The sequence below is a fragment of the Uloborus diversus genome, chromosome 5 (assembly GCF_026930045.1).
Source record: "Uloborus diversus isolate 005 chromosome 5, Udiv.v.3.1, whole genome shotgun sequence".
NCBI classification, from domain to species: domain Eukaryota; kingdom Metazoa; phylum Arthropoda; class Arachnida; order Araneae; family Uloboridae; genus Uloborus; species Uloborus diversus.
The window spans coordinates 34,179,040-34,199,545 of record NC_072735.1 but is presented as its reverse complement, the minus strand read 5'-3'; the positions used below and the strand labels follow the sequence as shown (position 1 = coordinate 34,199,545).

General features: G+C 32.8%; 1 protein-coding gene across 1 annotated transcript in view; it reads left to right on the top strand.

The window, feature by feature from the left end:
* The first annotated feature begins 285 nt into the window (after positions 1-285).
* LOC129222769 (SUZ domain-containing protein 1-like) overlaps positions 286-20,506 on the top strand; it is a 32,021-nt gene continuing 11,800 nt past the window's right edge. Inside the window, exons 1-3 of the mRNA XM_054857299.1 lie at positions 286-407; positions 4,671-4,723; positions 14,023-14,277. Coding sequence (XP_054713274.1) covers positions 348-407; positions 4,671-4,723; positions 14,023-14,277 — 368 coding nt within the window. The 5' untranslated portion in view covers positions 286-347. The remainder of the gene's footprint in view (positions 408-4,670; positions 4,724-14,022; positions 14,278-20,506) is intronic.

Sequence of the window (20,506 nt, the reverse complement as noted above, 5' to 3'; positions counted from 1 at the left end):
TTGCCAAGTTCTAAAATTAAAGGTTGAAAAAAAATATGATACTCTTTTCATTTGAGGAGGTTTGTAAGATAAAGCCATTATAATTGTGAATTAATTCAATAAAATTTACCACTTTTGTAATTTCAGGTTAGCATCAGCAGCGATTTCCAATTCGCGTGTTCGCAAGTCTCGTTCGTTTATTTTCATCATTGTCGTGTACACTTCCGTGCATATTTTGTGTTTTTGTAAGCTTAAATTCTTACGTTTCAATATTCTATTCGAGAAAATATTCCAAAATTCAGCACAAAACAAAATGAAACTGTTTGCACCGTTTTAATCTAGAACCTGGCTACGATGTTCCTAGTGAAATGGCTCAAGACGTAGCTGACGATGTTTGTGACAGTTGGGAAGATATGATCGAAAATGGGGTAAATTATGTGTTCGTGGTTAATTAATACTTTCATGCTGTAATATGACAGACAAGTGATCTTTCTTCATTCAGCCAGCTATATTTTTCAATGTCAACAATTTTGTGTTGATTATTTACTAGGCCTAACATATTTAGCGACAGATAAATTTTTGTGCTGTGATTTTTCTTTTTACCAAGTCAAGATTTCATTGTTTTCATTTACATAATTATTCGTCTTATTGGTTATTTTTTACGAAATTCATGGTAGTATTACAGATAATATATTCTATGAATTAACTAATGAACTAACTCTTTTTTTCCTTTTAGTAATGTTATAACCTATAAAAATATCAATGATAACCTCCACTTTACAGACACTTCATTACTGAAATTTCGAAACCATTGATCCCACATTATATCGTTTTAGCTCGTAACCATAAAATGTTGTGTTCCCTTGCATTTTCGTATACACTTGTGGTTAGAGGTAAATTAAGAAGTAGAGAGGTTTTTGATGGTGGCAGAAATGCCGATTTCATGCAGTCTTCATCTTGTATAGTTGATTTTACTTTGTAGTGAACTGATGTTTCGTTTCTTGTTATAATTTTAAACGAAAAAATCGATTATAAAGATGACATAAGCGTTTAATGTTTACAATGTTTTTCTATCTGAGTATTATGAGGTCATGTGCAAGAGCTGACAACCTGGCACGTGCGTTTTTCATGATCTTCAAGGGTTTGGTTGCAAATCTAAATAGACTATTTCGATCAAATTTTTTCAATGAAATGCATAAAAAATAAATTAGCATCATATTTATATAAATGCATTTTTTGCTCTTAAGAGAAACTTGAAGAAAACTGGGATTGCAAATTTTGAGCTTTTTCAGAAACAAATTTGTATTGTTTTTAAATTTGCTGTTTAAATAGTTACTTTAAAGTTTTAAAAACTTAGAAATAGTTACATTGATCAAAACTGAGCTGTTGTAACTTTATTGGTGACTAGGAAAAATACCCGTCATTGCCTGGGTCTGTAATAATTATGTGAAACGCTACTTTTATTCATTTTCTGCTTTAACTGAAAGAACTCAAAACGCACCGCTTTGAGGTGATTAAAAATCAAGCTACTTTCTTACCCATAAAGTAACATGTCAATAAGCGTTAAGAACAAAATAGTAGGTAATATCCTTTTAGAAACAAAAAAAACAACATTTAAGCATATACAAATTTGAGGAAACATAGTCTTCAACCTTCTCTATATGGCTATTGAAGTACAAACTGTTTTTAAAAAAATGTAGCTGCCTGTAATCCTCCTATACTTACTTTAGTTATTTTGGGAAATTTAAATTATTGTGGGTTCTTTTCTTACTGCAATTTAAAATGTTACCAAATTTGCAGCAATAGTTTTGGGATACCTTGGATAAGGCTCCCCATCCCTACTTTTAAAACTGTGTGTTACTAATTTTCGTTGAAAAGATATTGTCCCAAATACTGAGATACTTCTGGTGACTATAAAATGCTACATATTTTCATCCAAAATGTTTCCAAAATAAGTAGTAAAATTTGGCAATTGTTTGAAATAGTGCAAAAAGACAATTTAATGCAAGTTTTTGTGCTGTTTAATGGATTTGCTTAATTTAGTATTTTGCAGATTAGTATGCATGTTAACAATTAAAGTATTTAAAGATTCTTTTAATGGCAATATTTTGGTTAAACGGCGAAAACAGAGAAACATTACTTTGTAGTCTTTAGCTTCAAAAACAGTGACAGTTGAAGATTTTGCCAAATGTCTTAGTTATTGAAATATAAAAGTTTTGCGAGCTTCCTGCTGGTTGGGTGGATAATGAGTAAATGTCCAGTCAACACAAATGCAATGAAAAAACCCTAGTAAAATAATCCGCCAAATTCATTGCTTGCCAATTTTGTGCAAAAATGTTACTTTAAGATTTGACTTGAGAAAAGCCTTGAACAATCTGACAAAAGCAAAAATGTCAACAATACAACAATTCTAACTATCGACAGAGTTGAGATGATATACTAAGTACTGAATTGGGTCGATGAAAGCCTTTGAACATGGAACTAAAGAGCATATAACTTGTTTTTTTATTTTATTAAAAAATTTCAAACAGGTGCCATCTTCAACAGAAAAATCAGAGCTTTCCATGGACATATAATGTTAATACGTGCAAGTATTTTTCACACCAATATTAGAGAAAATTGCTCCCTATGGGGGGGGGGGGGTTACCCCCCATTACGTAATTTACATCATAAAAGTACATTAAAAGTACCCTATGTGTTATCCTAATGCATAAGCTATGTTATTGTAAAGTTTCATTTCAATCCATTCAGTAGTTTATGCGTGAAAGAGTAACAAACATCCTCACAAATTTTCATATATATAATATAATAGTATTAAGATGTGCCAGATTTCCATATTTGGATATTAGAACTAGGTGATGTATGAATTTCTACATCATGATGCAGCTTCAAACTTACATTGCGATGTTGTGATGCATCACAATGTTTTTTTTTTTTTAAGTTTATTTTTCTTTATTTAAATTTACAAATTATTTCTAAGATATGAAAGTATACATTATTGTGCTAGATACAGTATAACCTCAATTTAACGATTGTTAAGGGACACAGAAAACATTATCGTTAAATCTAGGAGCAGACATTCAATACAGTCAAACCCGGACCAGTGAAATGTATCATTTAATTGAGGAAATCACAAAATCGAGTATCATGAAATCAAAGCTATACTGTACTTACAAACAGATTCTAGTACCAGCAAAATATCCTTATATATATATATAAAAAAAAACATAAACGTGTTAAAAGCGTAAGATAGTGCTGACAGTATTGCTGTGTTATTAAAAAGTGGCTCCTTTGTAACACCAAGTATGTCTGACATTTTTGTTTCAATTTTGCACTTTTAGCTTGGTTTTTGGCTTTTTTTTTTGATAGGAAATGGTAAACTTTTTTTTCCACATTTTTGCTTTGAGCTAAAAAAAAGTTTGCTTTTCTTGCATGTTTTGGGAGAGGTGAAAGTCTTATGATAATTCCACCAATGTTTGTTTGAAAGTTTCTATACAGTTGTGTTGCTAAGCCAGGTTAGCTAAACGCTCTGCTAATTTAATATTGGTGTGACAAAATTGGAAATTCGGTATCAATCACAAACCGGTATCTGTACATCAGTGCTTTTATTTGTAGTGAATGCAAGTAAGTGTCAATGCATTGGTCTAAGGAAAAATTTATAACCATCTTAATAATGTGAGATGGACGCTAGTTTTTTGTGATGGATCGCCCAGCTCTAGTGGATAGGAGGAAAATAAATATCCCTATCTGTTCGATATATGTTTGGCAGATCTTAAATAGTTGCTTTTTATTGATTTGGGGATTGTATTATTCCTCATTTTTGGTTTTCTTAGGCATTATTCAGGAAAAGTGAGACTAAATTCTATGTTTACCATTTGCAATTTCATCAATAAGACCAAGTTGGACGAAATATGTCAGTGCTGCATTTATGCCTAAATAAAATGCCAAAAATTTATTCTTGTTTCTTCAGTGGGTCTAGCCATTTTATTCTTTTTGCTACATCAACTAAAAAAAACCTTGATATAATTTTTTCACATTTTAATAAAAGAATTGTTCCATTCTTCCTGCTCTCCCATTCTTCCCGTTTTCCAGTGTATGACTCAATGGAAATGATACGAAAAAACATCCAATCGCATGTAAATGCTTGAATTTCCCAAAGCCAGGGGGGGGGGGGCAATTGACTCATGATGCTGTGACCCTTTAAATGGCAAGGCTGTGTATGTACAGGACAAACTGTTTAAGTATTGTTCCATCCTCCGGATGTTTTAAATGTATTTAAGCTGAACATTTATGATGCATTTCCAGTGTTTCCATAGGTAGCATTTAATATAACTTTGATTACCATTTTGATTTTAGTGCTCTATTACTTAAAAAGTTTTTTATTATTTAATTTTTGGTTTATATTAGCCCCTATTATTTAATAAATTACAGTTAAGATAACTCCTACTAATTTGTTTGTGATAATAACCAAGGCCTTATTACTGCATCAGCAAACCAGGAATTTTTTCAATGCCCCTAACTCCATGTTAATAAAAACATAAGAATTTTGTCTCTTTTACTTAAGCCTTTTTAATATATATATATATATATATATATATATTTTCTCCTGTGGTTTCTTCCAAGTAAGTGATGTTTAATTTTATTTTTTGACTTTATTTTATTCTTATTTTTTACCCTTTGATCATTTTCAGGTTTTGGATAAAAAACTAGAAGAATTACAAATGAAATCTCCAAAGACAAACAGGTATGAACAAATATGAATACATATTTTTTAGTTTCTCAATGAAAGAAAGAACCTGATTTTTTTTCATAATATATTTTAGCAATAAGAAACTTGATGACATATCTACGTTTTTTCAGAGCCAGGGCAAAATCTTGAAACTCCTCCTCCCCCTTACCCCCATCTTCCTTCCAGTTTTATATTGCATTTTAGCAGAAAAAACACTAAAATTGGACGAATGTGCCTCCTTTCATACATTGTTCTCCAGAGCAAAAAACGTGGCTTGTTGACTCTGGATCTGGCACCGAGAAAACCAATTATTATGCTTATAACAAGAAAGTAAAAGATTGTTTAGATGAATAGATTTCAATTCCCTTCTATGGCTACATAGTTCTATACCGGGACTAAAGGGCACTAAAAGTCGCTAAAACAAATTTGTCACTAAACGATTTTAAAGTTTTTCTTCTGTAATACTTTGCAGGATTGTCATTTATGGGCTAATAAAATAAAAATTTGTTTATGATCTTTATACCTCTAAATAGAGCATAAAAAGTTAAGAAAGATATAGTGCTTGAATCTGGATTTTAGAAAACAAATTGACATAGTAATTTACCTCCCTTGTACAGAATTACACAAAGTGCAGTTTAACTTGTCTACAACAATACTGTTGGGACCTAAAAGAATATTGTTATAGACAGGTTATCGTTATAGACAGTTTGATTATTCAAGCTGACATTTTTCTGGGACCAAGGAAAATATCGTTATATTTAGATTTATTGTTATGGACAGTATCATTATACACAGGTTTCACTGTACAGTGTACACAGGTTTCACTTTACAGTGCAACCTATCTGAACGGCCACCTGTCTTAAGTGGCCACCCCTCTCAATGGTTACTTTTTGGCGGCACCGATTTTTTTTAGCCCATAGACTTAATGTTAAAAACACCCCCTAGCAACGGCCACCCAACCCTTCTGAACGACCACCGAGTGGATGCGCCCATTACATTTTTCAGGAACATCTATTCCCTTTCTGTTTCCAATCTGCAGCTTTTTAGTTCAAAAAGGGGAATTCTTATTGGCCTTTAACAAATTCCGATAATTTTGGAGTAAAAATGTCACTCAGTTTATTTTATTAGTTGGTCAGTGTGTATGTGTAATCTGGGTTGCAAACAACGCTGTCGGAGATAATTTTTTGAATCTTGAACTACGTATTGAAATTCTGAGCAATATGAACTTGGAAAATCGGCGAGAGAATTAATAGAGTACGATTTGGAATTCTTTCCAGCACGAAACATCAATGGAGAGCTTTGATAATTACACTGCAAATTGAGACAAACATTTTGTGGTTAACAAGTCAGCGAAAATAATCGTTTTTGAATCAAATCTAATATTAGTTTTCGATTGGTTTAAATTAAATAATCAGCTCGCTTTGTGTATTTTATTTACGTCTTTTGATCAAATACATTTTTATGCCTTTCAGGCACTAATTCGGCCTCTGACAATCAATTTACTAATACTTTTTGCAGGGCTCCCAAATGGTCCACTTTTCCCGCCAAAGTCCATTTTTTATGGAAAAGTTCGCTTTAGACCGCTTTTAACATTTTGGTCCGATTAGTCCGCTTTTATATTGTTTTTATTTAGATATCAAATTTTAAAAAATTTTCATTTCGTTAAAAGTTACTGTATACCCAAACACGCCGCCGCAGTGCGTGTTAAACAAGGTTCATACGTCCATAAAAAATACCTTGAAAAGTTCTAGGGGGAAAAAAAGAAGAGGTCATTTTCAAGTGCTTGAAAACCTTGAAAAAGTATGAAAAGTTTCTTTATTGCTTGAATTCTTTCAAAAATCATTGGATTGCGCTTGTAATTCTTTAAAAAATATATTACATTAGTGCAATTTTCTGAACATATGTATTCGATATGATTTATCGCGAAAAATTGCTTTCGTGTTTGAAATTTCAATCCTTTTGCATCTTGTGAAAATTTTGATGTTTTCTACAATTGAAAGTTATTTTAACATATGCTACCTTAGTTTAGCTTATTTTTTGTTTAATTTCAATAATTAACAAAGGAATTATTTTGGAAACCATGGCAACATTAAACTTACTCGGACTTCACGGTAAAATGCTTTTCGCGTTTGAAATTTCAATTTGGGGGGGGGGGGGATATTAAATTTAAACAATTGAGCACATAAAATTTTAAAGTAGCGTTTGTATATGAAACAAAGTTGAATTATGTAATTTTATGAAGTTGAATTTGTATACATCATTTCATTGTCATGATGCCTGCTAAAAAGAAGAATTTGTTTTTTCCCCCCATAAAAGTTCAAAGCACTCATGGCCCTGCAATCATGGAGTATATTTTTTTTAATGTAAGCTTTATGATTCTTGAAAATATACTTTGAATATGAAAATTGCAAAACTAAGCCTCATGTGATTTGCTTCTCTTTGTGATTGAGCATTTCAGACATTTTTAGGAAAACTTTCAATACAGTAGATCTGTTTGGTGTGTGATAGATTCATATTGGTTTAGAAGGGATACAATGCTATTAAGAACTCTCTTACAGGACTGGACAGAAAAACACAAAAATAATTTTAAACTAAAGAAAGATGTAGCACAGCTTCATCTATCCTTCGGTGAGACTACCAGCATCCCTGGTTCAATTCAAAATGTATCATTACGCCCATTTAGTTCTAAGGAGGCTGCCTTAAGTCCTGAGCTAAGTGCCTCACCCCCCCCCCATCCGAATGTTTGTGTAAATAATATTATTCAATGGATAAAAAGATCAGTTGTGCAAAAAGTGATAAAGGAATTGTATCATTAAAAATCAGTATTATGGTTAATTAACAAATTATCTTCACGGATTTAGCAGCAGGCAGCTAATTTGCCCTTTGGTGCTTCCTTGGGTTTAAATGAATGGTCCTCCCAAGGTTTTTTTTTAAAATCCTAACTGGTCCTCTTTAGTCCTCTTTTTGATTGAAAATGGTCCTCTTTTACCCCTTTTCTAAAGCTAAAATGTGTTGGGAGCCCTGGTTTTGTAATCAAGCAAACTAAACTTTCAAGTAAAGTGATTTTGGGGATAATAAAGTCATCGAAAATGCAGATGCAATGACAAATAAATGGGTTAGAGCAATTTATTTGTCATTTTGAATTGAAAAACATTTGAATTGCAACGAGCAACATTTTGAATTCGATTTTGTGAACAATTTATGGAGAAGACTGGAAACTTAAGTCACAAATTGTATTCTTTCTGCGAAAAATATAAACTATAATTAAATAATGTACTATTTCCCTTTTAGAACGGTCGCAAACTTCATTCTATGTATTAGACTTGTTTTTATTGTGTATTATAGAATTATATTGCAACTGTACTAAAAACTCTTTAAAGCGACCACTCCATCTGAACGACCAAAATTTTTGCAGAATGGAGGGGTTGCCGCTCAAAGAGGTTTCATTGTATTTACTTTAAAAAAATTATTGGGTATTCAAGTAAAATACCACAAGACTTTTGTTCACCATCATTTAAAACAATTTCATTTTCTCTAACTTGGATATAACGGATACTTTCATCTCTCTAAGTTTCAAATTGCCTTTGTTTGTTAAAAGAAAAAAGTAATTATACATGTTTTAAAATTTGTCATCCCAGAAAATTCACAGAAATATACTCTTTGTGATTTTCTTTTTCCAGAACCTATAGTAATTGAACTGCAAAATTATTTTTTTGCCAAAAAATCATGTCCCCTTTTAAGAAGAAATAAAGTATCTCTTTATCGTCTCCTCAGAGCAACAGTAAGATAGATAAGCCCAGGAATAATAGTAAGATATCCTACTATTGCTTTGAGGCGAACTTTTTTTCTTTAACTTTATTTTCCTATTGACATTGAAAGGACAATCAATACAAAGGAGGAATACAACCCTTGCCTGCATCAGACATTTTTCCAACTTGAAGTTCTACAATGCAAGTGTAGACCATCTTTGATGACATTATGGAACAAAATGGAGATCGAAACTACTAAGAACCCTTTTATTCTCCAAACTTGTTTTTCTTTTGTTGTTCTATTTGAGATTGCCTTTTGTAGTCTCTGTTCAATGAAAAAAATGTGTCAGTAGAAAAGTACAAAGTATTTTTTCCAGTTGCAATATTTTGTGGCAACACTGGAATTATCCTGAAGAGTAAAATTACTTGCATTGCAGTATTTCTGGTGCAAGGGATTAAGAAATAGGACATTTTCATTTTCAATTGCCTTTTTAAACTATGAGAGTCCAGCTTGTTGCTCTTTGTATTATAGATTTACATAAAATGGCTTCAAAAAGAAACTTAATTGAACTTGAGATTGATAAAAAACATGAAATATTAAAATTAATTGAAAAGGGAGGAATCCAGAGAAAATGAGCTGACACATATGGAATTTCCAAAACTAGTGTCTAATAAGTGCGCCAAACTTCAGTAATGAGTTATTTTGTTGAAAAGTAGATCATTATAGTTATAAATGCATATGAAAAAAAAAGAAGCGAAAAAATTTGTTATTTTTGATTAGCTATGAATTTTTAGGAACTATTAATATCAAATAATTAACTTTTCATAAACAATTTTTTTTTTTGTTTTTGATCAATTAACTGAAATTTTAAATTTGCATGACACATTATATGTCATTCTGGGAAAATAATCTCTAAAAATATGTTAAATAACATTTTAAATTATTATTTCAAAGTAATGTTAAGCAGTGAAAGTGAGTTGAACAGAAAGAGTAAGTGCCAATTAGTCAAAAAATGAATACATTGTTCAAAAAATGACAAAACAAAAAATCATTACCCTCTTTATAAGTTGACTAGCAAAGTACTTCTGCACTGCAAGTGGTCAACTTACACAGGTTTCACTGTATGTTCAAAAATTTAACGGGAGGAAATTTGAGTCTGTTAATAGATCCTTCACAAAAATTCAAAACCTCTGATCATCTAGTACCTACTACAAAAAAAAAGTTGGTACTTTTAAGTTGCTTGCACAAGTGCTAAATCTCTAAATACTACTAAATATAGCACTTCCTTATGTAGTTTGTTTCTTTAAGATGAAATTAACTCTAAATAATGTCTTCTTTTGTTATAATTTTGCTTGTTTGTTATAGCACAGCCAAAACAAAATGGCTAGCAGCAGTGCTATAGATCCATCTGAAAATGCAATTGTTAACAGCTTGAAATTGCTGTGTGCGATTTAACCTTTCACTTTTCGCCCCTGCCACTTTCTCTCTCCTGATGATTAAAACAAAATACTTAAAAATAAAGTTAGGGCACATTAGCAATTTGAACTCTGAACTGAAAAGAGATAGGTTGAAAAGATGTGATCGTTTCAGATGAATTACCTGCCATTTATCATCTGGCATTCAACTTTTATAGTGATTTGATAGAATATATTCCTAACATTTATCAACTTGGTAATATTTTTGCTTTTATGGTAAGGCATTATAATTTTAACTGTCGTGGCTGGGTGAAAATTATAATGAGTTAAGAACTTTTGATGCAAAACTAAGCAGACAACTTTTGTCTATTGCAGCTTGTAAACAGTTAAAATAAAGATTCGTAATTGAATACATTGGAGCAAATGTAAAATCAGTTGTAAATGGAAGGGGATTGCTTGTAACACAGGATTTGATTTCGGCATCATTATTAGTTAAATTAGGCTTTAGTGTCTCATAATGCTCATTCTGTTTTACAACTCTAACAATTTGTAATTGATTCCATCTTGATTCCTTTTTTCGGTTGTTAACATAGATTGAAAAGAAAAAGAAAAATTGACGAAATGAGCTAAGCATCTCTATTAAAATATTTTCCTTATTTTTTGAGTGAAAACTTAAAATAAGGAAATTTAGAATATTGTTGAATTAGTGTTTCCCCTGGATCTGAAAAGAGGCAGGGCACTTCTTGATAAAAAGGCACTCTTTCAGTTAAAGGGCACACTCTCAAAAGAGTTTTTTAGTAAAAAAAGGTACAATGTTTTGTAGTATAATCTTCTCACACCAATTCTAGTGGACAAGAGGAATTTGAGAGATGCATTTCAAAGCCATGCTTGCACGAATTTTTACCTTTTGAGCAAAGAATTTGCTTTTGTGGTCAAGTGTTGATAAATTTTGAAGGGGAAAGAAGGGCACATTGAGAAATGCAAAAATGAGGGCAGGGTGCGTCAAAGGTTGGCTGAAAGAAGGCAGGGCACAGTGCCATCCTAAAAATACCTGGGGGAAACACTATCGAATAAACTATATGCTAGTTGACCCGTGCGGAACTCCGCACTGTGCTTCAAATCGTTTCATAAGGCATTTCACTCTAAAAATTTCAAAGAAAGAACATTTGAAGAAGAACCAAAAAAAGTAAACGGAAAAAAGTAAGCGCACAAGAGAAGGCATGTAATTTGAAGACATCAGCACCAAAACCTCGTTAAATACAACGTTGTGATAATTTGATCATGATAATTTGATCATCGCTCACCTTTTGGTTGTACGTAGTTTCAATGCAAACATAAATATCATTAAAAGTGTGGCTGAGTAATGACTTATGAAAAAGCAGTAATTGTGCATGTGAAAAAACAGGTTGTGGCAAATACAGTCCTGCCTATCTGAGCATCTGACGGGGAAAAAAAGAAACATTAAAAAAGAGATTTATTGGCACGGATTCAAATTGAAGCCATTCTGATTAACAGCCTGACACCCCAACAAACTTAGCAACTGCGCCTTCTTTTTCGAAAGCTATTCATTGAAGGAATGCGTAGTAAAAAACAGCAAAAAAGCTTTTTGCCGAAAGAAAGTAATCAGATTATGCGTCTATGTTTTATCATTAGCCAGCATGATACGATTTAAAATTATTCGTATAACATGGGATTCGATTAAAGAATGAGGAATATCTCACGTAGCAATTGAAACAAACATTCTAGAGAAGTAATAAATTAGATTGAAAATAAGTGTTTTTATTTTTGAATATTGAACTATTTCCCATAACTGGCTACTTTAACCGTTACGGCTTAAATTCCCGCACATGTTTCTCTTTTAATCGAACACTTAAAATTCAAAACCAAAACCAGTTAACCTGAATCCGTTTTTTAAGTGTAATTTTTCGAACATAGACAAAATGTATTTTTATTTTCAGCAGAAAGCAGAGGAGTAGAAATGATTTCTTACGAATGGACGTTGATAATAATTTTAATGTTTTATATCGCATTCGCGCAAATAAAAAATTAAAGGTTTACTGGGTGAAACTCGTAGTTTCAATTTGGCCGGCATATTTTTTTTTCATTTGTACAAAACGTTTAACACTATTATTAGAAAAATCTTCATTTCAGCACACAATGAAAATGTTTTTCTGCACAAAAAGGATTTCCTTGAGGTAAATCTAATGCTTTTTTGTACTTACATTATGCTTAGTGATCTGGATGGAGTCAAAACTTTAAAAAAAAGAACACCCTTCGATTAACAGTCAATTGATCCGAACGATAACTGTAGCATGCATAAAGGAGTCGAAACACCAAGTAGCATCCCCACTACATTTATTTTATTACGTTTTTATGTTATGAGTACATGTAATATTAATATAAATTTGATATTATGTCGGACAGCCCAAACTTGCCCGAAGTTCAGATAGTTTATGGCCGAACGCTCTACCGAAAAAACTTATCAATTTAACCGAACAACTAAGTCCAGTGCTTTTAAGCTTTATGAAAATATGAACATACGCACAGGCTTTTTTTTTTGCGGAAAGCGACGTAAAAAAATGCATAAGAACTACAGGCTGCATCAAGGTTTTGAAACAGCAAGGGGCGTTTTCGAAAACTTGATTTTTCGACCGTAAGTCTACTTTTTGTCATTAGCCAGCCTGATTAGTTTTAAAATGAGAGGGGAATAATATATAAGATAAGATATTGAAGAAAAATGTTTTTATTTTTGAAAATTTTTACAATTTGTTACCGCAGGCTGCTTGAACTGTTCATTTAACAGCACGGTTAAAATACAAAATAAATTGTACTATGCTCTTTTTTAAGCGTAGCTTTTCGAATGTAGTAAAAATGCGAAAAGCTATTTGTTTGTTTTTTTGCAAAAAGAAGAAAAAATATATATTTTACCCTTCAAATTGAGGTAGTAATTTTTTTATTTGTACAAAGAGTCAAAAACTCATTAGAAGAATATATATTTCAATGTACGATTTATTATTTTTTTCTGAACAAAAAACAATTCTATTGTAGTCTGAAATCTTAAACCTGTTACTTATATTTTCGCTTACATTATGCTTTAATTTTCTTACCAGAGCCAAAGCTTGAAAAAAAAAAAAAAAAAAACGTACATTTTAGAAGTAATTTAGCACAAAGTCACATCAAGTTTTCATAACAGCAAGGAGCGTTTCCTTCACATTTATTCTCTATCCTCATATTTGTTATTCACTTAATTAAGTGTTCATGCAATGCGCGAAATTTCTCAAATTTTTTGATGCAGATCGTCCGGACGCGGGCCCGAACACGCATTCTCCTGGTTACGAGGAGAACGCTCTGCCGATCAAGCTATTCAGCTCTGTCGGTCATAGTGCAAGTTAAAGTTATAAGTTTAATCGAAAACCTCATTCTGGTTCTTTAAAACACGTTTTTCGGCTGAAAAAAACAATTTTTAGACCGTGGGTCTATTTTTCGTCAGTAGCCAGCACCATAAGCTTTAAAATAAGGTGTAAATCTAAGAAATCGATCAAGAATTGAGGAAAATCTGGCATAGAAACAAAGAACAGGCTACAGAAATAATATATAAGGATAGTTCAAGATGCTCAATGGAGCTGTGGCTCTCCTGCCTCCAAAAACTAGTGAGAATTCATAAGAATATTCCCCCCCCCCCAGAAAGGAGAATGATACTCCAACCCCCCCTTTAAAAAGTTTTACAGCATAATTTCTATCATGTCCCACCCCATACACTATACATATAAATTTTAAAATTTCAAATTATTCCATTTTTTTTGCAAAATTATTTGTTTTTTCACGTCAAAGGGAACCAAGGAAAAATCCTGGTTCTAGACACCTGTTGTTGTTTTTCAAGGAGTTGGGGGGGGGGGGGGACATAGAAAATTATATATTTTATAATTTTGCAATTTGAATGAGGTAATACTGAAAGTAATTTATTGTTTTTTGTTGTTTTTTTTTTTACATTTCAAAAATTTTGATTTTATCACTCAACTGCTGTTGGTTTTAGTCAACAAGTTGTTTTGTATGAAAGTAACATTTGAATGTTGTTAAGTTTTTATAAAATCGATTAAATACAGTTGAATTTAGTTATAGTGACATTACTATATACTTTTTTCTCTTTAGTTCTTCCGAAAACCACACTAGTGATACTGCTTTGTATTCTCAAATGAGGCTGGAAGACAATTCTCGTACCCCATACGTCCCTCAGGTAAAAATTTTGAAACGTCCAAATGATGCCAAAACAGTTGGCGTGGTAAATGATAAATCACCCAGCAGACAGCCCGTCAAAACTCTAAAGCAAAGAGAAGCAGAATATGCTGAAGCCCGTCTTAGGATACTGGGATCTGCACATAGTGAAGAAGAAGAACAAAGTGTTAGGTAATTTATTTTTAAAATCAATGCATGTAAAATAATTTTTTTTGAAATGAGACATACAGCATGGTTTGATGATTTATTGATCCAATTTGTACAAATCATCGAAGCTCTTTAAAATTTGAACCTCCTTCTGCACCAATATACTTGCGCCATTGCAATTTCCTAGCCTAAAAGGCACCCTAGAAGTTCTTGGTCGGGATGTCCTTAAGAAACTTTGCAATGTGAGCTTGTAGGTTCTCTGCAGACTCCCAATGTTTTCCTTTGACCTCTCAGTCGCTGTCCCACTTACAGCTGATGTTGAAATGTTCAGAGTGTCTGTGATTTGTTGGATGCTTAAACCGCGTTCAAATTTGTGCACTTGTTTTATATTGGCGTCAGGCCTTGTATGCGGTGCCGGATTTGGAAGTGTGGAGGCCCCTGGCAACGAAGGAGTGGAGACCCTTAATCAGGGTTCGAAAAGATCATCATATTTTCGAAAATATCTGATACTTTGATATATATCCAAATATTTTGATATATATGTATATATCCGATACTTTCGACGCGTGAAAGTTAGGATATTTTGTAAAAATTTTATTGTGGGGTCCCCCATTGTTGTGCAGGCCCCAGGGCAGTAGCCCTGCCTGCCCTCCCCTAAATCCGACCCTGCCTGGTTTTTGTTGGCTGTATAGAAGAATGCTCATTGACGATGTCATCTCCCCCCCCCTTTTTGAAAGACTTGTGCCATCTTGTGCCTCATTATAAATTCTGAAAATTTCACAGTCAGAAAATTTTACTCAAGTCCACTATTACTGATTAATTGATAAATGAAGCAGTGAGAAGCAAAGGGCTGCAAGTGGAGGATTTCGAGTTATAAGTAAAAAGTGAAAAAGAGTAAAAATGAGTAAAAATTTGAAGATAGGCTTTCATTGAAATTTTTTTCAAATCATGCTTTATAACAGAACCTATTAGGCTACTAGTTCTATCTCTTGTCCGAGGACAGAGGTGAGGTTCAACTGCCATTTGTACTGGTTATCTCAAATTTATAATTTTGCCACTTACATTTACATTCCTTTGCTTCTCACTGCCTCAAATGTGCATAGTGGCCTGGCTGTTATTATTTAGCAATTATTGGCACAAACAGCTGACTTTTGTGATCTGTGGCTTGATTAGGAAAATATGGCAAGGCCTAAGGCCTTTTGACCTATTAATACTTTCAGAATAATGAATGAAGACTAAGTACAGTCGACTCCCGCTACAACGCGATTCGGATTTTGCAAAATGGCTATAACGCGAGTTTTTCAGGAGCAACGAATTTTAGAGCTAAAGCAAATTTCTCGCTCTCAACGTGAAAATATTAGGAAAGGTATTGTGATGCTGTTTCAGCTTTGTTATCGACATTGACTTCGTCAATGTACTTTCATCTTTTCAGCATCACTGACTGCGCAAGTTGCCACACACCACACTATAAACATTGCTTTATTAGTGTATATATAGCACCACTCCTCATTTTGCACTTATTTATTCCAAATATGAATGGTGATGAAATATTGTGGCACCTAGGCACGCTGTTTCATCATCTAAAGTTTGAAGATGAAAACAAAAAGCGAAAGTTTGCGACAATTTAAGAAAAGATTCTTGATACGCTTAAACAACTAGAAAGTGAGTCCAAGGTAGCACTACAATTAGGTATGAATAATCTTTCATACGTATAATTAAATGTCAAGAGCAGTCAATCCGTATAAGTCCAGAACTTAATTTTAATATGAAGCTCGCAGAGTCGTGTTAAAGCAAAATGCAAACAATATGAAGTTGGAACCTGCTCTTGTATTGTAGGTTATAGAGACCTTGAAACAGGGATGTTACCATCAGGGTTGTAGTTTTGGCCCAACAAAGCCTATTTTGGCCATGCCACTGGCAAAAAACCGTTTAAAACTGGCCAAAACTTATAAAAGCACACCAATATGTATACTCATACTGTTTGTATGCATAGCATTGACACATTTTTATGTATAATTAAAATAAATAGAATGACTATTTATCGTAATTGAAATAATTTTTAAAACTGATTTATTGATTTAAATTAACTTTTTTTATACTAACATTAAAAATTGTTCACAGCAAAGACATAAGACATTCGTTTATTAGGAATACGGAACGGCATATACAATATAAACCAATAGCCATTCTTGACAAAACTTGTAACATGTATTCAATGAATTATAAATTTTTTGTATTTAATTTAAAATTCATTTTGTGTGATTAAAACTAAAAACAACTATTGTGCGGCTCTGAGAAGTTGAGCTCCAACTCTGACAATGTTTACCTCTGTTTCGGAAAATAGGGAGCGGTTTTTGGAGCAGGGAAGAGGTGAGATACTTTCTTAGTAGTTTTTCAAAAATATTCCAACTAAAATCTGAGCCAATAATGCCTCTATTTTTCACTAAACTCCCCTAAAACAGGTAAACATAGTCAAGGTCACAGCTCAACTAACCAGAGCTGCGCTATATGTGCTATTTACATTGTTTGAAACATATTTTTTAAAGAATTATGATACATTTCTCCTATGATGTGTCTAACCTTCTTTAACATGCTGCAATTTATTATTTGCCTAGGGTGTAAAATTAACTGTTTACTTAAAATGAATAGTGACTGATTATGGGATTGATGGTTTATGTCTTTTAATTATGTACTCTTTTATTTTGATTAAAAATTTTATTTCCTTTTTCCACATCCAATGGCCAAAACTGGTTTTATCCAAGCCGGATTTAACCACTTTTATCCATGTTTAAAAAAACCACGGGCCGAAACTCTTACAACCCTGGTTACCATAGATGTAAATGTTATAAAAGTAAATGCGAAGCTACTGTATTTATAAATAGTACATTAGAATGACAATCAGATTGCGCAGCATGAATCATCTTCAATTTTTTAAGTTATAAATGTAACTTATTGTCTCTACTGCATAGTAGGACTCGACCGATGCATCGGTCGAGTCCTACTATGCCGATGTTTCAACAATTTAGCCATCGGCATCGGCGGCCGATGGTAACTTGCAGGAAACATCGGCCCATCAGCCTTAAAATACATCGAAAAGCCGATGGAATTGGCCGATGTTTTTGAAAAAAAAAAAAGTACCTTTGCTGTTTTACTTTTTAATACAAAGTAAAGAGAGTTATTGTTTTCATATAAAATTGTTTACTTAATTTTCAGTATGAATTTCTATATTAGTCACCCCTGAAAGAGTTTTTAATACTGCATTCAGGTACCAAACAAATTAATTATTGCGTTGTTTCTTGCAGCTGGATGTACGTATATATCTCTCATAAGTCATAACTCAAAGATGGTAAGCTGTAGAAGGTTCAATTTTCTCATGTGGGGTGTGCGTACGTTCCAGTTGCGCACTTCCTTTTTTGTTTTCGATCGGGTGTTCTAAAAAGCCGGTTTACTCATTTTTTGTAGCTACTAATTACTTATTTCAATGCAAAACTAATCTAGCGTCTCAGACTGATAATCATGTAGTGATATATTGCCGAATTGGAGATCATGGAAACAAATATGAGATGGCGAAACCGGTTTCCGTGTCATTTTGGTAGATTCCTGTTGAATCGACGGTAATTTTTAATTTTTCCAATACTTGTAATATGAATCACAGTAATGCAGTCTTTTCTGTATCGCTTCGGCGGAGTTAGAAGTTTAGGGCCTGTCGAAATACATTTTGGGGCCCTATTTCTCTATCACAGAAGTTGTAAAACATTTATCATAAGCATTTTTGTAACTCCTACGGTGCCCCTATGGTTATGGGGCAACATTTGCTATGTTTTAAACCCGTCACTGCACGTCAAAACAAACTCGGGTGCAAGTGTTGAAAGGTTTTTTCTGATCCATATTTATGACTATTTTGAACTCTATTTTTTATGACTATTTTTTGAATTTCCGAGAACACTTGCGTGCCCCTCCTCCCACTCCCTCAATTTCTGAAATTAAACTCTAGTTATACTTCTGAACTCTTTAAATTAACACCAACATAATTTAATGTTTTTTAACTATTTTTAGTGTACCTAAATCTATACATTATTACAATATTACTGAAATCTTAGTTATATGTTCAATTAAAAAAACAAACAAACAAACCAATTGATTAATAAACAGTCTCTTTGTTTTTCGTCCTTTTTTTTTTTTTTTTTTGGCTGTTCTTTCTCTTTCATCATACAGCAGTCAAAAAAAGGAGAAGCATAACTACACCCTATACATATTGTACGTAGTACGGTCCAAAAGTTCGGGGACAAGCTGTATAGAACCTTACCCAGAATAATTCACATTACTGAAACACATCCACCTTTAAAAGGTCACCTTGAGGGACTATGTACAGCGAAACCTGTGTAAGTTGACCACTTGCGGTGCAGTACTTTGGTGGTCAACTTAGACAGGTAGTCAACTTATAAAGGGGGTAATGATTTTTTTTTTTTTTTTGTCATTTCTTGCACCATGTCATTTTTTGACTGTTCAACTCACTTTCATTGTTTAACATTACTTTGAAACAATAATTTAAAATGTTATTCAAATATTTTTAGAGGTCATTTTTCTCAGAATGACGTATAACGTGTCATGTAAATTTAAAATTTCAGTAAATTGATCAAAAAAAAATCATTGTTTATAAAAAGTTATTTGATATTAATAGTTCGTAAAAATTCATAGCTAATCAAAAAAACCAAATTTTTCGCTTATTTTTTTTTCTTATATACATTTAATACATTTATAATCATGATGATCTGCTTTTCAACAAAATAACTCCTTATTGAAGTTTGGCGCACTTATTAGACACTAGTTTTGGAAATTCCATATGTGTTAGCTAATTTTCTCTGGATTTCTCCCTTTTAAATTAATTTTAATATTTCATACTTTTTATCAATCTCAAGTTCAACTAACTTTCTTTTTGAAGCCATTTTATGTAAAACTATAACACAAAGAACAACAAGCTGGACTCTCATAGTTCTAAAAGGCAGTTGAAAATGAAAATGTCCTATTTCTTAATCCCTTGCACCAGAAATACTGCAATGCAAGTAACTTTTACTCTAGCACAATTCCAGTGTTGCCACAAAATATTGCAACTGGTAAAATAATACTTTGTACTTTTCTACCGACACATGTTTTTATTGAACAGAGAGTACAAAAGGTAATCTCAAATAGAACAACAAAAGAAAAACAAGTTTGGAGAATAAAAGGGTTCTTAGTAGTTTTCCAATGTGGTTAAACTTACAAAGAGGTTTAGTTATGCTGCTGTTTTATTTAGTTGGTAAAATGTTGGTCTGGCATCAAAAATATTCTTGGAAAGCTATAAAAAAATAATAATAAAATAAAATAATTTGCTAAATTAAGTTTTAAAAAAACAAACCAAGTGGTCAACTTACAAAGGGTTTTTTCAATACTCCAAACCAAATTTGGGGTACATTAGTGGTCAAGATAGACAGGTGGTCAAGATAGAAAGGTGGTCAAGTTACAGAGGTTTTCCTTCATTATACAATATAAGGCTAGTTCCGTTCCTGACAAAAGCGGTCAACATAGACAGGTGGTCAACTTACAAAGGTGGTCAACTTTACAGGTTTTACTGTACTTCTGCCAGTGATCATATAACTTTTGGAGACACTCCTGAAAGCCATTTTTCGCAACCTTCTGTGATGAAGCTTTATCTTCTCCTGACGGAAGAAAGCGGTGCCTATACAAATGTTTTTATGCTGGGTACAGGTAAAAATCACTCGGAGCTAAGTCCGATGAAACGTTATGTTATTTGTTTGTCATACCAGAGTATTGACCAATCGAACCGTGCATCCTCAACATGAAAGTCGCCTTCTTCCCCACGATGAAGTTAAAAGCAGCTGCGCAAGAGGCCTTACAGGAGGTTGCATAAAATGTCTTCCAGGAGTGCTTCTAAAAGCTATACGAACGTTGGCAGAAGTGCATAGTCGTCCGAGGTGACCATTTTGTAGATAGATGTGCTTCGGTAATGTGAACTATTCAGGGTAATGTTTTATACAACTTGTCTTCGAACTTTTAGATCATACTACGTACGTATGTGTTTTCAACTTAATATTTCATAACGTTTTTGAGTGACGCAAGTTTACACGCATGATGTCATCACAAGAGAATTTGCAATAATTAACTGAGGAAGCGTTCAAAATGGATATTTCGGTCACCTATATGTTCTTAAGTACATATGCATGTACAAATGTGCCGGAAAACTTGTGAAATTTAA